The following is a 16,715-nucleotide window of genomic DNA, read 5'->3' as shown; positions in this document are numbered from 1 at the left end:
AAATGCCAACATTTAGTTACAAAAGTCTCAGAACCATACCCGCTACACCTATCCAGACATGACTGTGATCATGTGGCCATGTTTATTTTCCTTATTTAACCACTTTCTAAAACTTGCAAATGGACCAATAGTTCTTTCCAAAATGGAACATTTGGACCCTTGGCATAAAGCTGGTGGGTGGCAAAGGGTAGGAGCACTTGTTTTTTCTTCTTTTCCCCCATTGCTCACTACAGATTTATATGAACCATCTGGTGTTGGTAACTAACCCTGGACACCTTGCACATTTGGAACAGCCATATCAGCAACATATGCTTCTGTCTCCGAGTCTGGCAACCATACACCAATCACTGGGATGGGAGGTGACATTATTCCACTGCTCAGGTGTGCGCTTCTAATGGCAGAGGAGGGTGGGGGGTCTTAAGATTTTTTTACACCTGCACGCTTATATCCAGGTGTTATCCCTTGACCTTGCACAATAATAAGACAAGGTAAATGCCCAAACGACATGACACATTGTCAGCATCATACTCTTGTCCTGTAAACAGAGTTAACGTTAAGAAAAGTGTTACCTGTCGAATTATTCAATTTGGTTGTTTAGGGTTTAGTTCATTTCCATGTTACAATTCCTAACTTACAAAATAAACTTTCAAAACTCAGCAAGACATGCCTTCTGTTAGATATTTGTATTAGTATGGAACTCTATTTAAAGATTTTGAATCATTTTTGTGATTGGCCCACATGCCACTAGTGACTATTTAATTGCCAGTTTAAACCTTCAATGAAAGCCACAGATAAGGCCAGGCCCTTCAAATCTCCCTGACATTCTTTGTTACACCCAGGATTTTTTTCACCAGCAGCAGCAGCCTACACAAATACAAGCTGAAATGCACCAAAAACCCTTCAACCTAAAAAAAAAAGTGAGCAAACAAACAAAAGCAGCTTGATGACTAGGGGGAGAGTAGGCGGCTATGAAAGTGCTGAACACAAGCCCACACCACCTTGGTCCTCCCAGCATTTTTCCTAGACAGGAAGATGGATGGGCCCAACTCTATTAATAACTACACTCCACTTACCATGACGCCAAAACTGCTAACACTGCAACTGCCCCCTGATGCTAGCTAGAACAACCACCTCCCACAATGTCGCCCACGTCTCGCCTGATAGGAACACTGTGTTAGGCAACAATACAGTAAACGGGTGTTGGAAATCTCCAACCTGTCCACCTTTCTTCACCATCACCACAGGACTATGAACGCGGAGGCTCCTGAAGGCTTGCGAAGGTGCCTCTAGTAGTTTCGGTCAGTGAGATGCGCTGACAAGTGTGTACGCCATGATTTACAGTGATAAGAAAACATGGGCTGCATCTTGGCATTTAGCTTAGTTAACAGGACAGTGTAGATTAGTATTCACTATGAGAAGGCATACTTTGTGTGAAATTGAGGGCAGAAACATATGAGACAGTGAGTGTGAAAAGAAAAGAGTAAGAAACTGGAGAAATAAGAGAAGCAAAGAACAAATAGAAAAATCAGGAGGAATACAGAAATATGTTGGAAGGTGGTGAAAGCGAGAGAAAGAAGATCCTATCTAAATGTGCAGAGGCATCAATGAAGGAACACTATTGTTCCTAATGAGATGTGACAGCGCAGTTTAACTGGAATATGAAGTGAACCATGATTACAGAGGATTAGATTAACAACCACTATGTAGTGCAGTGAGAAAGCTTTTCAGGCCTGGCCTTCCCCCCCCCCCCCCCCCCCCCCCCCCCCTCACTCTCTCTCTCTCTCTCTAAGCGTATAAATACTATATGTGTTCAGTTTCTGTTCATGCATACACAAATATATGTGTGTGTGCTTCTGTGAGAGAGAAAGAGAGAGCGGGAGAGAGAAGAGGGGTTGTGTGTGAGTGACTACTTTGCCGTCATGTGAAGTGAGGGCAGCACACTATACGAGAGATAGCAGTAAGGTCAGCTCCACCTTCACAATGCTACAGACTATGATATGCAAACATGGCTGACAGTAGGTGCTTCATCACACAGTGGCAGCTTGTCACAGGAGCCTTTTCTTTTGATTAATCCCCTCAGCTTGCTTCCTGCGATGAAACACCGTGCAATCTTAGAGTATATAGGCAAACCATAATAACACAAAGCTCTGTTCATTTAGCATCTAATCTGTAAAGGAAAAAATCAGGCTGTGAATTGTCTGTATGTTTTGGGCAGCGGGGGGAGGGTTAATTTCAGGGACTTGCCAACAAAACTGATTAGTTCCATAACTTTAAAGAACACGACAAGCTGGTAAATTACATTTGACATAAACCATTAACACATTACAACAGAAAATATATGCGTTAAGTTTGCATATTTTTCATTTACACCTACTTTCTTTCTGGAATGAGTAGATGAGAAAGTTTTGCTGACAGCGAGACACTCCCAAACTACTGGTCAAAATAATTTCCACCCCTCAACCAATGAGCAGTCACCATGTTGATGAAACACCTCTACCGCGGTTGTGACATTCTCACTTTTAGGAGCGCATGGTCTCGTTTTGCCAAACATCACTACAGAGCATGCCTGAACATTTCCCATGCACAGCTTTCTTCAGGACGCTCCTTCACTGTCTTAGAAAGCCAATGAGCCAGCTAATGCTGACTGGGAGCAGAGGAGTGTGTGGGGTGGGTGGTGGTGGTGGCGGGGCAATCAGCTTTCCCAGGTAAAATCAGTGGAGCAGTCAACAGATTCCTCTCCCACATACATTTTGATTTTGATTGGTGTAGATTGCTGTCCCACTGCCGCTGTCTTGCCTTCTCTCAACTTCACTTCATCACTCCACGCGCCCATAAAAAAGGTTCATTTCCTCTGCCCCATTTCCCTAAAGGTGAGTTTAGCAGTCACCCTCTCTGCGTGATGCACTCCAGCTTTTCCTATCAGCATTCTGAAGGCAAATACAGAAACAGGCCTGATGGTGCTTGCATACTGTTATGTCCCAACAAAGTCAACTCACAGGTAGTTGATGTCAAAGCGCTGACTTAAGAAACCCGCCCACTGCCGCAGGAGACGGCCGTAAAACATGATGATGGTGCACGGGCGTGGTGCTCGTGAATGTCATTAAAGGAGGCTAATAGACGCTGTCTATTTGAGAGGTAGATCAATAAGGTAATGAGGAGACGGAGGCACAGGCGTAATCACCGAAGGCCCAGCGGTGCTGAAAACCGCAGAAATAAAATAGGATTGGGTCCTGGAGGGCAGCAGGCTGACTGACACATTCAGTGAGACGCTATCTCGCTACATCTCACTGATTCTAATGACGTGGCCTTAATGTCAGAGGAGATTCTCAGTTTTTCTCTTTCAGTGCTGATTTGCACTACTTCACTGTATTCTGTCTAAAAATCTCACAGGTTAGCAAAAACACCTGATGTGATGCGAGACCTATAAACAGATATTTCGTCTCTATTATCACAAAGCAAGAGGTATAGGAACATCCTAATGAAACTTTCCAATATAAGGCCAGACACAATGCCTGGTAATAGTGATTAATGTGAGGGATTAGTATAGCGTTTAAGGTATAGTGGAGATGTAACGCACACACTACTGGAGTTCATGCCTGGTGGATTTAAATGGAATTTCATTAAAGTTAAAAGAAAGAATGATGACTTTTACAACTCCCACTGGCAGCATTTGTACAGGCAGACATTCCGCACTAATGACTTGAATATGAAATAGTGACCCCATCACACTAAGCACAGTTTGAGTAAATTGAGCTCACTGGTAAAATAACCTTCACCACAGTGACTGGTAAATCTTTTGTTAGAGCTTTTAACAGCAGGGGTTCTTACAGATTTGCAGCCTCGGGACCAGAAGGAGAACTTTAGTCTCTTGCTCTCGAACCCGAGCTCATTTGAACATATTGGTAGTGTCGTTTTTTTGATCACTCAGCAACAGCAGGCCTGTGACCCAGTTATTGGTCACTTCTTAGCTCGAGCAGCCTTACAGGTATTTCACAGGTTGAGCTACAATAGAAAAGGCTGCATGCATAATTCATCACTGTACACCAAATGTTTCCCCGACAAACACCAGCCCAAGACAGTGTGAACAATCACAGTAAACATAGACACATCTATCTATTATGCATAGGGATGGAAATACATGCCATCACTGAACCTGATTTGAAATAGGACACACGGGGGTTGTAGCGGTTGCAATACGAGCGTGGTGTGAGTGTCGGCACCTCCTACTGTTGATGGTGCGTCTGTGAAATCCATCTGTTTCTGACCATAACTGGCTAAGTGAAGGGAACCAATGGAGTGAGACCTGATTTGGTGTCAAACGGAGTACTTGGACGATTGTATATGGACTTGGCGTGTGTGTGTGTGTGTGTGTGTGTGTGTGTGTGTTGGACCCTGTACTACAGCTTATGGTGTTTATGTGCATCCTAGTGAGAACTTGTGCAAAGAGCCAGGTTTGAGTCACAGTTGCTGGACAGAATGGAAAGACTGGACAGGGAGCAGGCTTTGCACAGAGAAAAAAAAACTGTTAATGTTGTGACTAATCAAAAGGACAGCTGTGATGTGACCTCATATCCATATGCCATACCAGCATTTGACACAATCATGTTACAACGGAAAAAACAAGGACCATGATCAGCAGCAGGTCACAAGTTTAACGTGCCCAACTGAAATGCCTGTGCGGATGCTCATCTCTAAAGTGATTGTTACAGTATTTTCTCTTTTTTATTTATGTTGTCTGCATCTTTCTTGCTTTACATCATGGTACTTTATAACAATCTTCAACTTCTAAAATAATAATCTTGAAGTTTATGACACCTAATTAATTAAGCCTTGAGTCCCATATGTGCATGGTTTAATGAAGGCCGTAAAAGTTCCTCATCCAAACCATTCACCCAAACAGAAGTCCCAGTCAGAGGAAAAATGCAAGAATTACAAATCAGTCAAAAACTATCTACAACAATTTGTAGGGTTTAAATGACTTCAAACAATAGACAGTATTATATTAAAGACATAGAACTGGAAGTGTGTTGCAGTTCAACCTGAAACAGCCTGCTTTTGATCAGCAATGTGAGACCCAATAACATAATTTGATGTGACGGCATGTAAAGTTAGATAGAACAAAAGACTTGTAAGAAATTAAGAGTGTGATATTATCGGCTTCTGGCTCATGCACAGCAAAATGTCACTTACAATAAAGGGTCCTATTGTCAGCCAGCAGGGGAGGAAGGCGGATATTTAGTCTGAAATGATGAATTGATCTCAGTTAACTTATGGGCACTGGACAACCCCAGAGGTTGTCACTTAATGATAAATGGACGTAATGCTGAGCAACGGGGACAGCAAGTCAAGGACTTGGGGAAGGAGACTTAATACATGATGGATGATAATCATGCATACTATATGACATTTCTGCAAGTGTAAGTGAGTGTGTGTTTTTGTGTGTGTGTGTAAAAACTTTAAATAACAGCTTCAGGTTCTGGTGCCACCATATAATAGCCATCATGGTCTTCTGAACAGGGTCTACATTGTTCATGTCAAAAACATGTTGACATATGTTAATATGTTAAACTTACATTTGGGAAACCTACATTCACCATAATGCAACTCAGTAGAAAAAAAAGTGCAATGTGTGCAGACACTTCAGAGGACTGATATGACAGGCCACACTCAGTAACAGATCAGAGCAGTGAAGTCTCTCGAGGAAGTCGCGGCTCTTCCACACTTACTTCTTGGTCATGATGATGAGCTGCATACCAGTGGTGGTGTAAATGTTATAATCTGTGGTCAACATGATCTTTCTTCAGTGTTTTCAGTGCAGGCATGTGTTCTGTACAACTTTCAAAGTACACCACAGTGAGATTCCAACAGAGGAAAAGGTATTAAACATCTTTCCATTTATTCATTAGACAGTTCTAGTATAGCTCCCGTGATATTTGTCTCATTAAAGGTATATGGTTCACCATCCATATGTGATGCATGTCCACTTCTTGACCACTTCCATCTACAAGAGATCAATACAAGCTGTGCACCTGCTGTGTCTCTGAGCTTCTTCTGAACCCTGTCACTGCAACTCCTCTGGTATTACAACATCTTGAGAAACCATGTTGGAAATAACTGTTTTCACTTTAACATGTAATCCCTTGGTTTCTTCTTATGTCTGCAATAAATGACTCACATCGTATCATACTGCTGACAGGGGTTAAGAGTGAGCAGTGAGCAGCAGAGATGGGGACTCGAGTTTGAGACTCGGACTCCAGTCGCACTTAAGTCGCACACACAGTGACTTCAGACTTGAGACCGGTCCTCAGAAGACTTCAGACTAAACTCGGACTCGAGGTGCGGGACTGGTGAACATTGTTTATTTTTAGGAAACGTCTGATGAGCTTGCTATAATTCCCCTCGCTGCGTTAACTATAACCTACACACGTGAAACAGGACAACAAACAGCGGCAGCTGCTGCGCCGTTCATCATAAACTTTAGCTTTAAAACTTCATACAACAAGGCGCAAACAAAGAAGCGCTGAACGCAAACAGGTTAGTAAATATGTTTAGCTCAGCATTGGCCATCTAACGTTAGCTTGCTTCTTGCTTTTGCTACAACCTAACGTTACAAGAGGTTAACTCCGACTGTTGTTCGCTAACTTTAGATGTTGAAAAGAAATATAGCCTAAGTGTTTGTTTACATGCCAAACTTGTGGTAGTCAATTAATGTAATCATTTATGTCCCGCGGGCTGCCATCACGTTCATTATCAACGTTGGCTGCAAACAGGTTCATTGTTGATCATGTAACGTTACAGTTTTATTCAGTTAACGTTACACTGGGATTGAGAGTCTGCGGGGTGTGTTGACTTACAGTAGTATAGGTAAGAGTTAACTGCTTTTATTAAATTAGCTTTTTACTTTAGTTTTTGGAATTGCAACTTGATTTATCTTCACCCGCGCTTCTTGGCAGCTAGCTTCCGTGCACATCCGGTTCCACTGTTGTTGATAGCGTCGGATGGCACCAGAGTTCTTCTGGATTACTACTTCATTTTTATATAAAAATCGGACAAAGTTGGAAAGCGAGGAAGTTGAACTACCTGGTGAGTTTAGAAAATGTGTGTCTGTAACTTTATTCCAGCTGCTGTTGTACTTTACTGTGAACAGGTTAGCATAGCATAGCCCTGATTGATCCGAACTCCATTCAGAAAACACGTATTTTAAAAGTTGTCGTCCTGCTGACTTGCTGACAGACCTGACAAAGCATGAATTCATATGTCTAACAAAACGGCATCATATTGTAGTTATTTCGTCATCAGTTTGATCCGTTTATTGCAATTAAATCACAGCAAAGGGTTTACTTTGGGTTCACATAGCTGTAGTATCGACGGGCTGTGTTTATTCGCTTAAAACGCGCGTGTGTGAACACTCGAAATGTCCAGCGGTCAAACTCGCGCGAGTAAAGCGAGGTGAATATTAAATTCGCTTTCGGTGTGAACGCAGTTTCAGTGAAAAACAGGTTACAGGTTTATTGTTGATTATGCAACGTTACGGTTTTATTTAGTTTACGGTACACTGGGTTTGAGAGTCTGGGGATGTGTTGACTTACAGGAGTTAATAAGCTGTCATTAATTGCATTGCGCATTACATGCTTGTGCTCTGTAAGTGAAAAACAGGTTACAGTTACAGAATCCCTTGTTGCTATGCAGTTTTATAAGCAGCCTGGTTTGAACGCAGCAGGTGAGACAACATTCATTATAACCACGAGTGACTTGAGACCTGACTTGGACTCTAGCTCAAAGACTTGTGAGCATCTCTGGTGAGCAGTGAGATGTGCAGTGAAGTTTGCATCGCATCACTCGGGTCTTCAATACATGACTTCAAGACATGGCTATTTGGAGAATTTCATAGGTGGACATCTGGATAGCAGAGCTGTGTGTTTAGATGGGACCGGTAAGAATGAATGGCTCTTGTTTTGGCCAATGTAATCACCTCAGGGTGCAGATGACAAGCTCTGAATACTAAATTGTTTCAGCAAGCTTTTTTACTCTGAACCATTTTTCACATTATGTATGTTAGTACTTTCTCTTTAACAAAAATCCTTGACATTAGTGTATACCAATTTCTCACAATATCCACACACAAAATTAAATGTATCTAATAACTCGTTTTGAACCAGATGATGCCACAGTAATTATATATTTTAAATTAATTTACATCTCACCTTGTATAAGGTTTTTGATGATGCATGCCAGACCAAAGAGCGTAAGAGAACAATAGCCTGAACATGTCAAAATTAGGTATCAAAGTAACTGAACGGAAACAACAAAAAAAACACACCAGACGATGTCTGTCACTTATGGTTGGTTGTGTGAGATTGACACTTCCAATATAAGCAGACTGAAAAATTGACTAAGAAAAACTCTTCCAATCATCTCATTTCACACAATTTGTTAAAGTCTCATCATATTCCAGTATTATAATGTCTCTGGCATGTGCAACAACTTTATGTGGTGCACTGACAAGAAGTTATTTTCAAAGGTAGGCTATTCATTTGCAGATGTAGAACAATTTGGGTCTTAAAGAGGACATTTTTAGTAGTTTGTATAAACTGTGATTTGAAATCATTAATAACATAGTGGAATAATGGTGAATATCAAGAGAAAGAGAAAATGGGAAATCACCTGAAGGCAGTAGAGATAAGCGAAAGGGTGCTTTACTGTTAAAAAATCATCAGTTACCAAAATCTTTTAACAAACATTTACACATGGTAAGCTCATGGCATACGGACGATATATACAGAAAGTAATGTCCGATGAGGCTTTTCAGAGGAGTGATATGTTTAGTTGTTTTTGAGCTCCTCAAATAAAACAGTGCTCATAAGATGGAGGAATCTGTTGCCTCAACACTGACTGTGATTGTGTTTGTGCCCCCTATAAATGAATCCAGAAAAGTCACCTACAGTACATAAAAATACCACCAGTGTGTCAGTGACACTTGTCACAGAGGCAAACCATGTTAAAAACAAATGTATCTATCACAGAACAGTGCAGATACAACAATAGTTTCACTCACCCTTCCCTGTTCTCATCTTCATCTGCGTTGGAGAGGAGCTGCGAGCCAGCCAGCGAGAGGTCCAGAGCTGCGAGGGGCAGATCTCGGTAGCCAAAACTCACCAGCTGGACTGGAGGAGCCAAGCACTGGTTCTCGTCCTCCACTGGCTGGGAGATGATCTCCAAGTCCGACAGACCTGCCTGCTCCACTTCCCTGGTTACATGCCAACACCAGCAACAGACAGACAAAAGACACATGTAAGTACAAAGAGGACACAGAATAGAAAAAGGCATACATTACTTTAAAAAAAAAAAAACACACACACACAAAAAAAACGACCCAATTTCTCAGATGTAAACAGAATCACATCATCATCATCACACAAAAAACATGAAATTAGAACTGATGCTAGTCTGGAAAAAAAGGAATAGATGCCGTATTTGACTTTCAAAAAAAAAAAGATTAGTGTCATTCTCAGAAGCATCCCTTTTTAACATTTCAGGTAAATATTGAAATACTTCAAATATCAATGACATTCATCAATTTTCATAAAAATAGCAGATAACCTGCATAAAAGAGTAGAAGAAAAAGACAGAAAGGGTTTTGTTGAGGAAGCATAGTATATGTATGAGCACACAGGCAGTGCAGATAAAAAAGACTTAATTATTCAGCTCAGCAACTTCCCTAAGAACACATTCTTATTTACAGAGATGGCCTCGGGTGGGTAAACGCAGGGTCAGAGAGGGTTACACACAAACACCCACTCGGCACCAGGGAGCTACGGAGTACTCACACAATCCTCCACTGCTGAAGACCAGAGGAGCTGCAGGTACAGTGCCTTGCTCAAAGACAGTAAATACTGGAGGGAGAGTGTTTGTTGCTGCGACTCTCCAGATTTACTCTAGCACTCTGGAAGTTTGAATTTAAATGCCACAACAGTATTATTTAAAGTTTGTAATGCTTATTGCTTATTTATTATTTTGAGATGGCAACATTGCCCAGCACCATTGCTCTAAAAGTTGCTCCCTGTATCATCATCTTTAGAGTCTACCTTTCCAAGTTATGCTACTTGGTTATGGCAACAGCTTGCCCACAACTGTCAGCCATCAAGTTAATGTTAGCTAGCTATAAAGAAGGGAGATTTCATTATAATAGCAGATACGTTTTCACACAATACTGTATTGAAATTGTCTTGCTGTGTAAAATAATGTAGGTGAGTGGTGATGCAAATCACGGTTGAGATGTGGTCCACAGTAAATAGCACAAATATCTGACATAAGTAACTGATAGTAAATGATTCTGGGTCATTTCAGACCCACTTGGACAAAGTTGGAATTATAATACAATGTCTCTATTATGTTAAAGTTAAAAGTGCAAAAGTAAGAGGCAAATTATATATCAAAAACTAGATGCTTAAGGAATACCTGGAATATGAAATCGCTTATCCTGCGTACAGGGTTGCGGGGGGCTGGATCCCAGCTTACATCCAGCAAAAGGTAGGGTACACCCTGGACAGGTCGCCAGTCCATCGCAGGGCCACACAGACAAACAACCAGTCACACTCACATTCACACCTAATCTTTGGATTGTGGGAGGAAGCCAGAGCACCTGGGGAGAACATGCAAACTCCACACAGAAAGGCCGGGGCAACCGGGGTTTGAACCCGCGACCTTCTCGCTGTGAGGCAACAGTGCTAACAACTGCAACACCGTGCCGCCCATCACATAAATATTGAAAAAAAAAAAAAAAAAACAGATCAGCCCACCACCAACCTATGCATCTACCAGCAAATTTAATAAATTATTACAGTAAATTGAGTTTGAGTGAAGTTTTTAATTTCTTTTAATGTCAACGCATGTAGGTTCCACAGTTTTTGAGAATATTTCTTTATTAGGTTTTGATTCATTGAATTTAGAATGAGGGCGCTGAACAATTTGAAAGGAGAATATAAAACAATAAGGTTTAGTGGTATTCACACATGACAGGTTGTATAATGACCTCATAAGCATGCCCACCTTGATCTTAGCATATCAGCAAACCCACGCCCTGCACCCTTACTGCACTCCAACTTGTAGTCTTTAAACCTTAATATCTAAACACATCAAGGCTGATCAGTTGTGGCCCAGCAGCATGTAACCCAGCATGCATACGAGCCCCAGTTGTGTAAAAGCTGGGCCATCTCAGTAGAGCATGGAGGTGGAAACAAATGCTGAGTGCAGCTGCAGACTGTGTGTGCCCTGTGGTGTGTATTTTTAGACCAGAGCAGATGCTGGTGTATCATGTCTGCTGTGACATCATCGCCTCTCCCTTTGTCAGCTGAGTGAATCCCCACTCTCCTTCAAACGTCAAAGGAAGTCAGGATAAGGGTGATTGGAGAGAGGAAACTAGTGGAGGAGTGGGAGAAAAGGGTAATGATATCGGGTTCATACAAGAAGGACAGGGGAGGGCAATGAAGAAATAAGTAGCTATGAACAATGACAGAAGAAAAGATGGATAAAAAAATGACCAGAGAGACTGGGCTGAAACCAGTATGAGGTGTGAAGAAATGAGACAATAGAGAAAGAGGGGGGCAAAGGTTCAGGACAAAAGCTGGAGGTTAAAAGCAGAGGTAAGATATAAAAGTAAGAGAGTGAAAAGAAATGTAAAGACAAAAAGTAGAGAGAAAAAGGTAAGGCAATATAGGAGTACAGAAGGCTGACTGCAGATAGGTCAAAGTGAAAGAGAAAGCAAAGATGCAGAGATGATAAGATGATGAGAAAGAAGAAACAAGGTTTTTCCCAGCAGCCATTTTCTAAATACTGATAGACTTTTCCTACTTTTCAATTCTTCACTTTCTCCTCCTACAGTCAAACTGCCGTGAAAGACAGCAGTGAGTGACCTAAAACATTCAGAGGATAGACATGCAATCTGACAGACAGGAACACCTTTAAGAAAGGACAGACAGGTGAACAGACAGGACAGGACAGATAGATATGCAGGCAGATAACCGTTAACCACCCGGCACACACTCCATAACCCCGTCCCACGACAGAACCGCGGTTTATTAAAATATGCAGAGATAATGTCAACGTTAAAGGACCTTTTGATGCAATCTGGAATGACCTGAGCTGTTGGAGGACATCCTATTCTCTGTAAGTGACTCTAGGGCACTCCACTTCCACTATACTTGTGGGGTCTGACAGCTTTGTGGAACCAAAATGCTGGACCCCCACAAGTTTAAAGACATGACCTTAACAGTGAAAAGTAAGAAAGTAACCAGCCAAATATGAATTTCCCACAGAAACACATTTGAAATATTAAAAAACATGACATTTCTTCCACTTTCATCCAAGGCCATAAACACATACAGTGGGTACGGAAAGTATTCAGACCCCTTTAAATTTTTCACTCTTTGTTTCATTGCAGCCATTTTCCAAAAATCAAAAAAGTTCATTTTATTTTCAGTAATGTACACTCAGCACCCCATCTTGACAGAAAAAAACAGAAATGTAGAAATTTTTGCAAATTTATTAAAAAAGAAAAACTGAAATATCACATGGTCATAAGTATTCAGACCCTTTGCTCAGTATTTAGTAGAAGCACCCTTTTGATCTAATACAGCCATGAGTCGTTTTGGGAAAGATGCAACAAGTTTTTCACATCTGGATTTGGGTATCCTCTGCCATTCCTCCTTGCAGATCCTCTCCAGTTCTGTCAGGTTGGATGGTAAACGTTGGTGGACAGCCATTTTCAGGTCTCTCCAGAGATGCTCAATTGGGTTTAAGTCAGGGCTCTGGCTGGGCCATTCAAGAACAGCCACGGAGTTGTTGTGAAGCCACTCCTTCGTTATTTTAGCGGTGTGCTTAGGGTCATTGTCTTGTTGGAAGGTAAACCTTCGGCCCAGTCTGAGGTCCAGAGCACTCTGGAAAAGGTTTTCGTCCAGGATATCCCTGTACTTGGCCGCATTCATCTTTCCCTCGATTGCAACCAGTCGTCCTGTCCCTGCAGCTGAAAAACACCCCCACAGCATGAGCTGCCACCACCATGCTTCACTGTTGAGACTGTATTGGACAGGTGATGAGCAGTGCCTGGTTTTCTCCACACATACCGCTTAGAATTAAGGCCAAAAAGTTCTATCTTGGTCTCATCAGACCAGAGGATCTTATTTATCACCATCTTGGAGTCCTTCAGGTGTTTTTTAGCAAACTCCATGCGGGCTTTCATGTGTCTTGCACTGAGGAGAGGCTTCCGTCGGGCCACTCTGCCATAAAGCTTGATTGCTGCAGTGATGGTTGACTTACTACAACTTTCTCCCATCTCCCGACTGCATCTCTGGAGCTCAGCCACAGTGACCTTTGGGTTCTTCTTTACCTCTCTCACCAAGGCTCTTCTCCCCCGATAGCTCAGTTTGCCCGGACGGCCAGCTCTAGGAAGGGTTCTGGTCGTCCCAAACGTCTTCCATTTGAGGATTATGGAGGCCACTGTGCTCTTAGGAACCTTAAGTGCAGCAGGACTTTTTTTGTAACCTTGGCCAGATCTGTGCCTTGCCACAATTCTGTCTCTGAGCTCTTCAGGCAGTTCCTTTGACCTCATGATTCTCATTTGCTCTGACATGCACTGTGAGCTGTAAGGTCTTATATAGACAGGTGTGTGGCTTTCCTAATCAAGTCCAATCAGTATAATCAAACACAGCTGGACTCAAATGAAGGTGTAGAACCATCTCAAGGATGATCAGAAGAAATAGACAGCACCTGAGTTAAATATGAGTGTCACAGCAAAGGGTCTGAATACTTATGACCATGTGATATTTCAGTTTTTCTTTTTTAATAAATTTGCAAAAATTTCTACATTTCTGTTTTTTTCTGTCAAGATGGGGTGCTGAGTGTACATTACTAAGAAATAAAATGAACTTTTTTGATTTTTGGAAAATGGCTGCAATGAAACAAAGAGTGAAAAATTTAAAGGGGTCTGAATACTTTCCGTACCCACTGTATGTTAAACATGAGTGGCCAAACTAGGAAACAAGCTATTATAGGACCATTTGAAGTGTTTTAAGGGACAGTGCTGTTAAGGTGCAGTCAGACAGGGTTTGGCCAGGTGAAATTTATTCACTTACCATCATTAACCTCTATCACTGTATCATTACCAGTTTCACAGGTCAACAAGATTGAACTATGTGTGGAGTGAACAAGGCAAGATCAATTCAAAACTGAAAGCAAATATGTCTGGTTGGTTGTGCTGTATTGTTGGTAATGTAGGCACCAGGTTTTGACAAGGAAGAGGAATGTCCATCCATCCATCGTCAACCGCTTATCCTGCGTACAGGGTCACGGGGGGCTAGAGCCAATCCCAGCTGGCATCGGGCGAAAGGTGACAACAACTCACAGGACAATTTAGGGTCAGTGCCACCCTAGGAAGAGGAATGTGTGAAATAAAATATCTTTCCATCTATCTGTCCATTGCGAGTCAGACATTGTTAAATGAGTGCAATGCTAAATCTTCTAATGGTAGTCTCTTGCAAGGTGAACAATGTACTCAAAAATATAAAAAATTACAACAATTCTGATGCTACAAAATAAATAAAATCACAATAGTTGCGTCTGGATTTCTGTTTCCAAACACTGGGATCATAGATGTGTTTCTAATTTATGTAAATTAAATTAAGAAGGCCATGTAAAGCTCTAAAAGACATCACACAATACAAATCCAGCTGGCTCTCGTTGCTATAGTGACACATTAAACAGCAGTAAAGGTATTAAAAAAACACACACACTGCCATGTATTGTAGTTGTAACCTGAACCAACAATAAAGCAGAGCAGCCTTGGCCTATTAAACCCAACGAGTGAACAAATGCAAAGTTTGTGAGCTAAACACCAACAAAGCATGAACACAAGAAAAAAGGCACCAGCTGTAGTTATGTTACCACAGCAAATCCACTGAACACAGCAGCCAAAGTCTCAGCCAGTGTAATCAGGTGTATTCTGTATATAGCTGTTACAGGTGAGTAATGTGCCTGTCGGCTGACAACCTTTGTATCAGGGAAATCCAGCAAAACTCTTGTACAAAACAGCCAGGCCAATCTTTTGATCATTTAAGATTAGAAAGTCGTCTTTCTCACTTTTGAGACAGTAGTGGTCACCTGTCCCTCAACAGAACAAATGACACAACAGAAGATTTTGAATGTCTATGTTATTTTATGTAACGGGAAAGCTGCCCATTGGACTGTGTGTCTCCACCTTCTGCTGCATTTATTTAACACTGCCAGTCAGCTCCACAACCTGTAAACCACAGTTGAATGAGTGAGCAGACTAAGAAACAGGTAGATGTAGTTGAAGCAGGTTGAGCTAAAGTTAGTACAACACAAAGGTAAACTACGACATATTGTTACAAAATAACTTCTGAAATGTTTCACTTCTTTATATTGATGTAAGTTAAGGGTGAAAGCTTCTTTAAAATGTAGAGGTGGCAACAGTTCCCAGGAGTAGTCTATCATAACTCTGCATGTATAGCATACAACAGCAGCATTTTTTTGTTTTTCATTAATAAAAAACCCCATTGTGATCAAGAAGAAGTGTTATTGCAGTCTAGTCTCAAGAGCTGCTGCCCTCATCCCAATTTGATGGGATAATTTCCCTCGGCAACAGCCTTACATTTCTTTGAAGATACATACTCTATATAGTCAAAAAGATAGTCACCAGAGGCTCTGATGCTGTTGATTCATGTACAATGCAATATGTATTGTATGAGTGAAGAAAAAGGATATTAAAGTAAAAAAAAAAAAAAAAACACTTCCTCTGTAGCCAGCGGCATTTTCTTGTCTGTTCAGAAAATGCTATGATTTCAGTAACATAAAGGTACAGTACATGCATGCTGCATACAAATAAAATAAAATAATGAACAGAATGAGATAATAACACAGCAGAAGATGTAAGTAAGACTTAAATCAAGTTGAGAAAGCCTGATTAACAACAAATTTCAAAAGCTGACTTAAATAAAGACAGTCAGTTTGTATGCTCAAAGAGTGAGGACCCCAAACCACAAAAGCCTGGTCCTTATAATCTCAGACTTGGGGCGAGCCAGCAGGGGCTTGCCCGAGGAACTTAAGCTTTATCTGGGCTCATAAAGAGGTGAGAACATCTGTGACATAGGAAGTGGCCGTCCTGAGGCAAGTGATCACTTGATGCAACAATTTGGCACTTATTTTATGTATTTTGTCTGTACGCTTCTCGCTGGTTTGAAGTGGGCTGGGCTCAGTGGGGTCAGGGTGACGTATTTCTGAGAACCAATCAGAATTTAGCAACCTTTGAATGACAATGTGATGACCCTTTGTGGGGTTGCAGCCTTATGTTGACAGGCTACTGTCAGTCAAATCTGATCAAATCAGACCCACACAGTCCTGATTAAGCTTTTCCTCCAAATTTTAAAAACTGTGATTACTGCAAATTTAATCAAGAATATTTAAGGTTATAGATAAATACGCAGGATTTTTCTAATGCTATTTAGTAGAAGGAACATTCTCCCATTGTAGTTATTGAATCTTTTAAGGCCGTACCAGTTATGTTTGATGAAACTTATTAACTTCTGCAACGAATAAAAAATTACCAACCGACCAAGTGGTTGACTAGAGAAAATGTATGCCAGGGTGGACCAGTCCGTTGTTGTACTGTGGATTGGAAGCTGTCAACCTACCTCCATGACAAA

At 41.3% G+C, this 16,715-nt stretch overlaps 1 protein-coding gene and 1 long non-coding RNA gene across 2 annotated transcripts in view; one reads left to right on the top strand and one right to left on the bottom strand.

The window, feature by feature from the left end:
• The window catches only part of LOC119889793 (transmembrane protein 266-like), a 48,319-nt gene that overhangs the window by 24,058 nt on the left and 7,546 nt on the right, over positions 1-16,715 (bottom strand). The window contains exon 3 of the mRNA XM_038700614.1: positions 9,056-9,247. Within this exon, the coding sequence (XP_038556542.1) occupies positions 9,056-9,247 (192 nt within the window). The remainder of the gene's footprint in view (positions 1-9,055; positions 9,248-16,715) is intronic.
• Positions 9,176-14,304, top strand: LOC119889794. The gene is made up of 3 exons (XR_005442159.1): positions 9,176-9,291; positions 9,743-9,863; positions 14,272-14,304. It is a non-coding gene; the product is annotated as an uncharacterized LOC119889794 (long non-coding RNA).

The sequence above is a fragment of the Micropterus salmoides genome, unplaced genomic scaffold (assembly GCF_014851395.1).
Source record: "Micropterus salmoides isolate LMB-PRFRI ecotype aquatic unplaced genomic scaffold, ASM1485139v1 Ms_hic_scaffold_6, whole genome shotgun sequence".
Lineage (NCBI taxonomy): Eukaryota > Metazoa > Chordata > Actinopteri > Centrarchiformes > Centrarchidae > Micropterus > Micropterus salmoides.
This window is presented reverse-complemented; position numbering and strand designations above follow the sequence as displayed.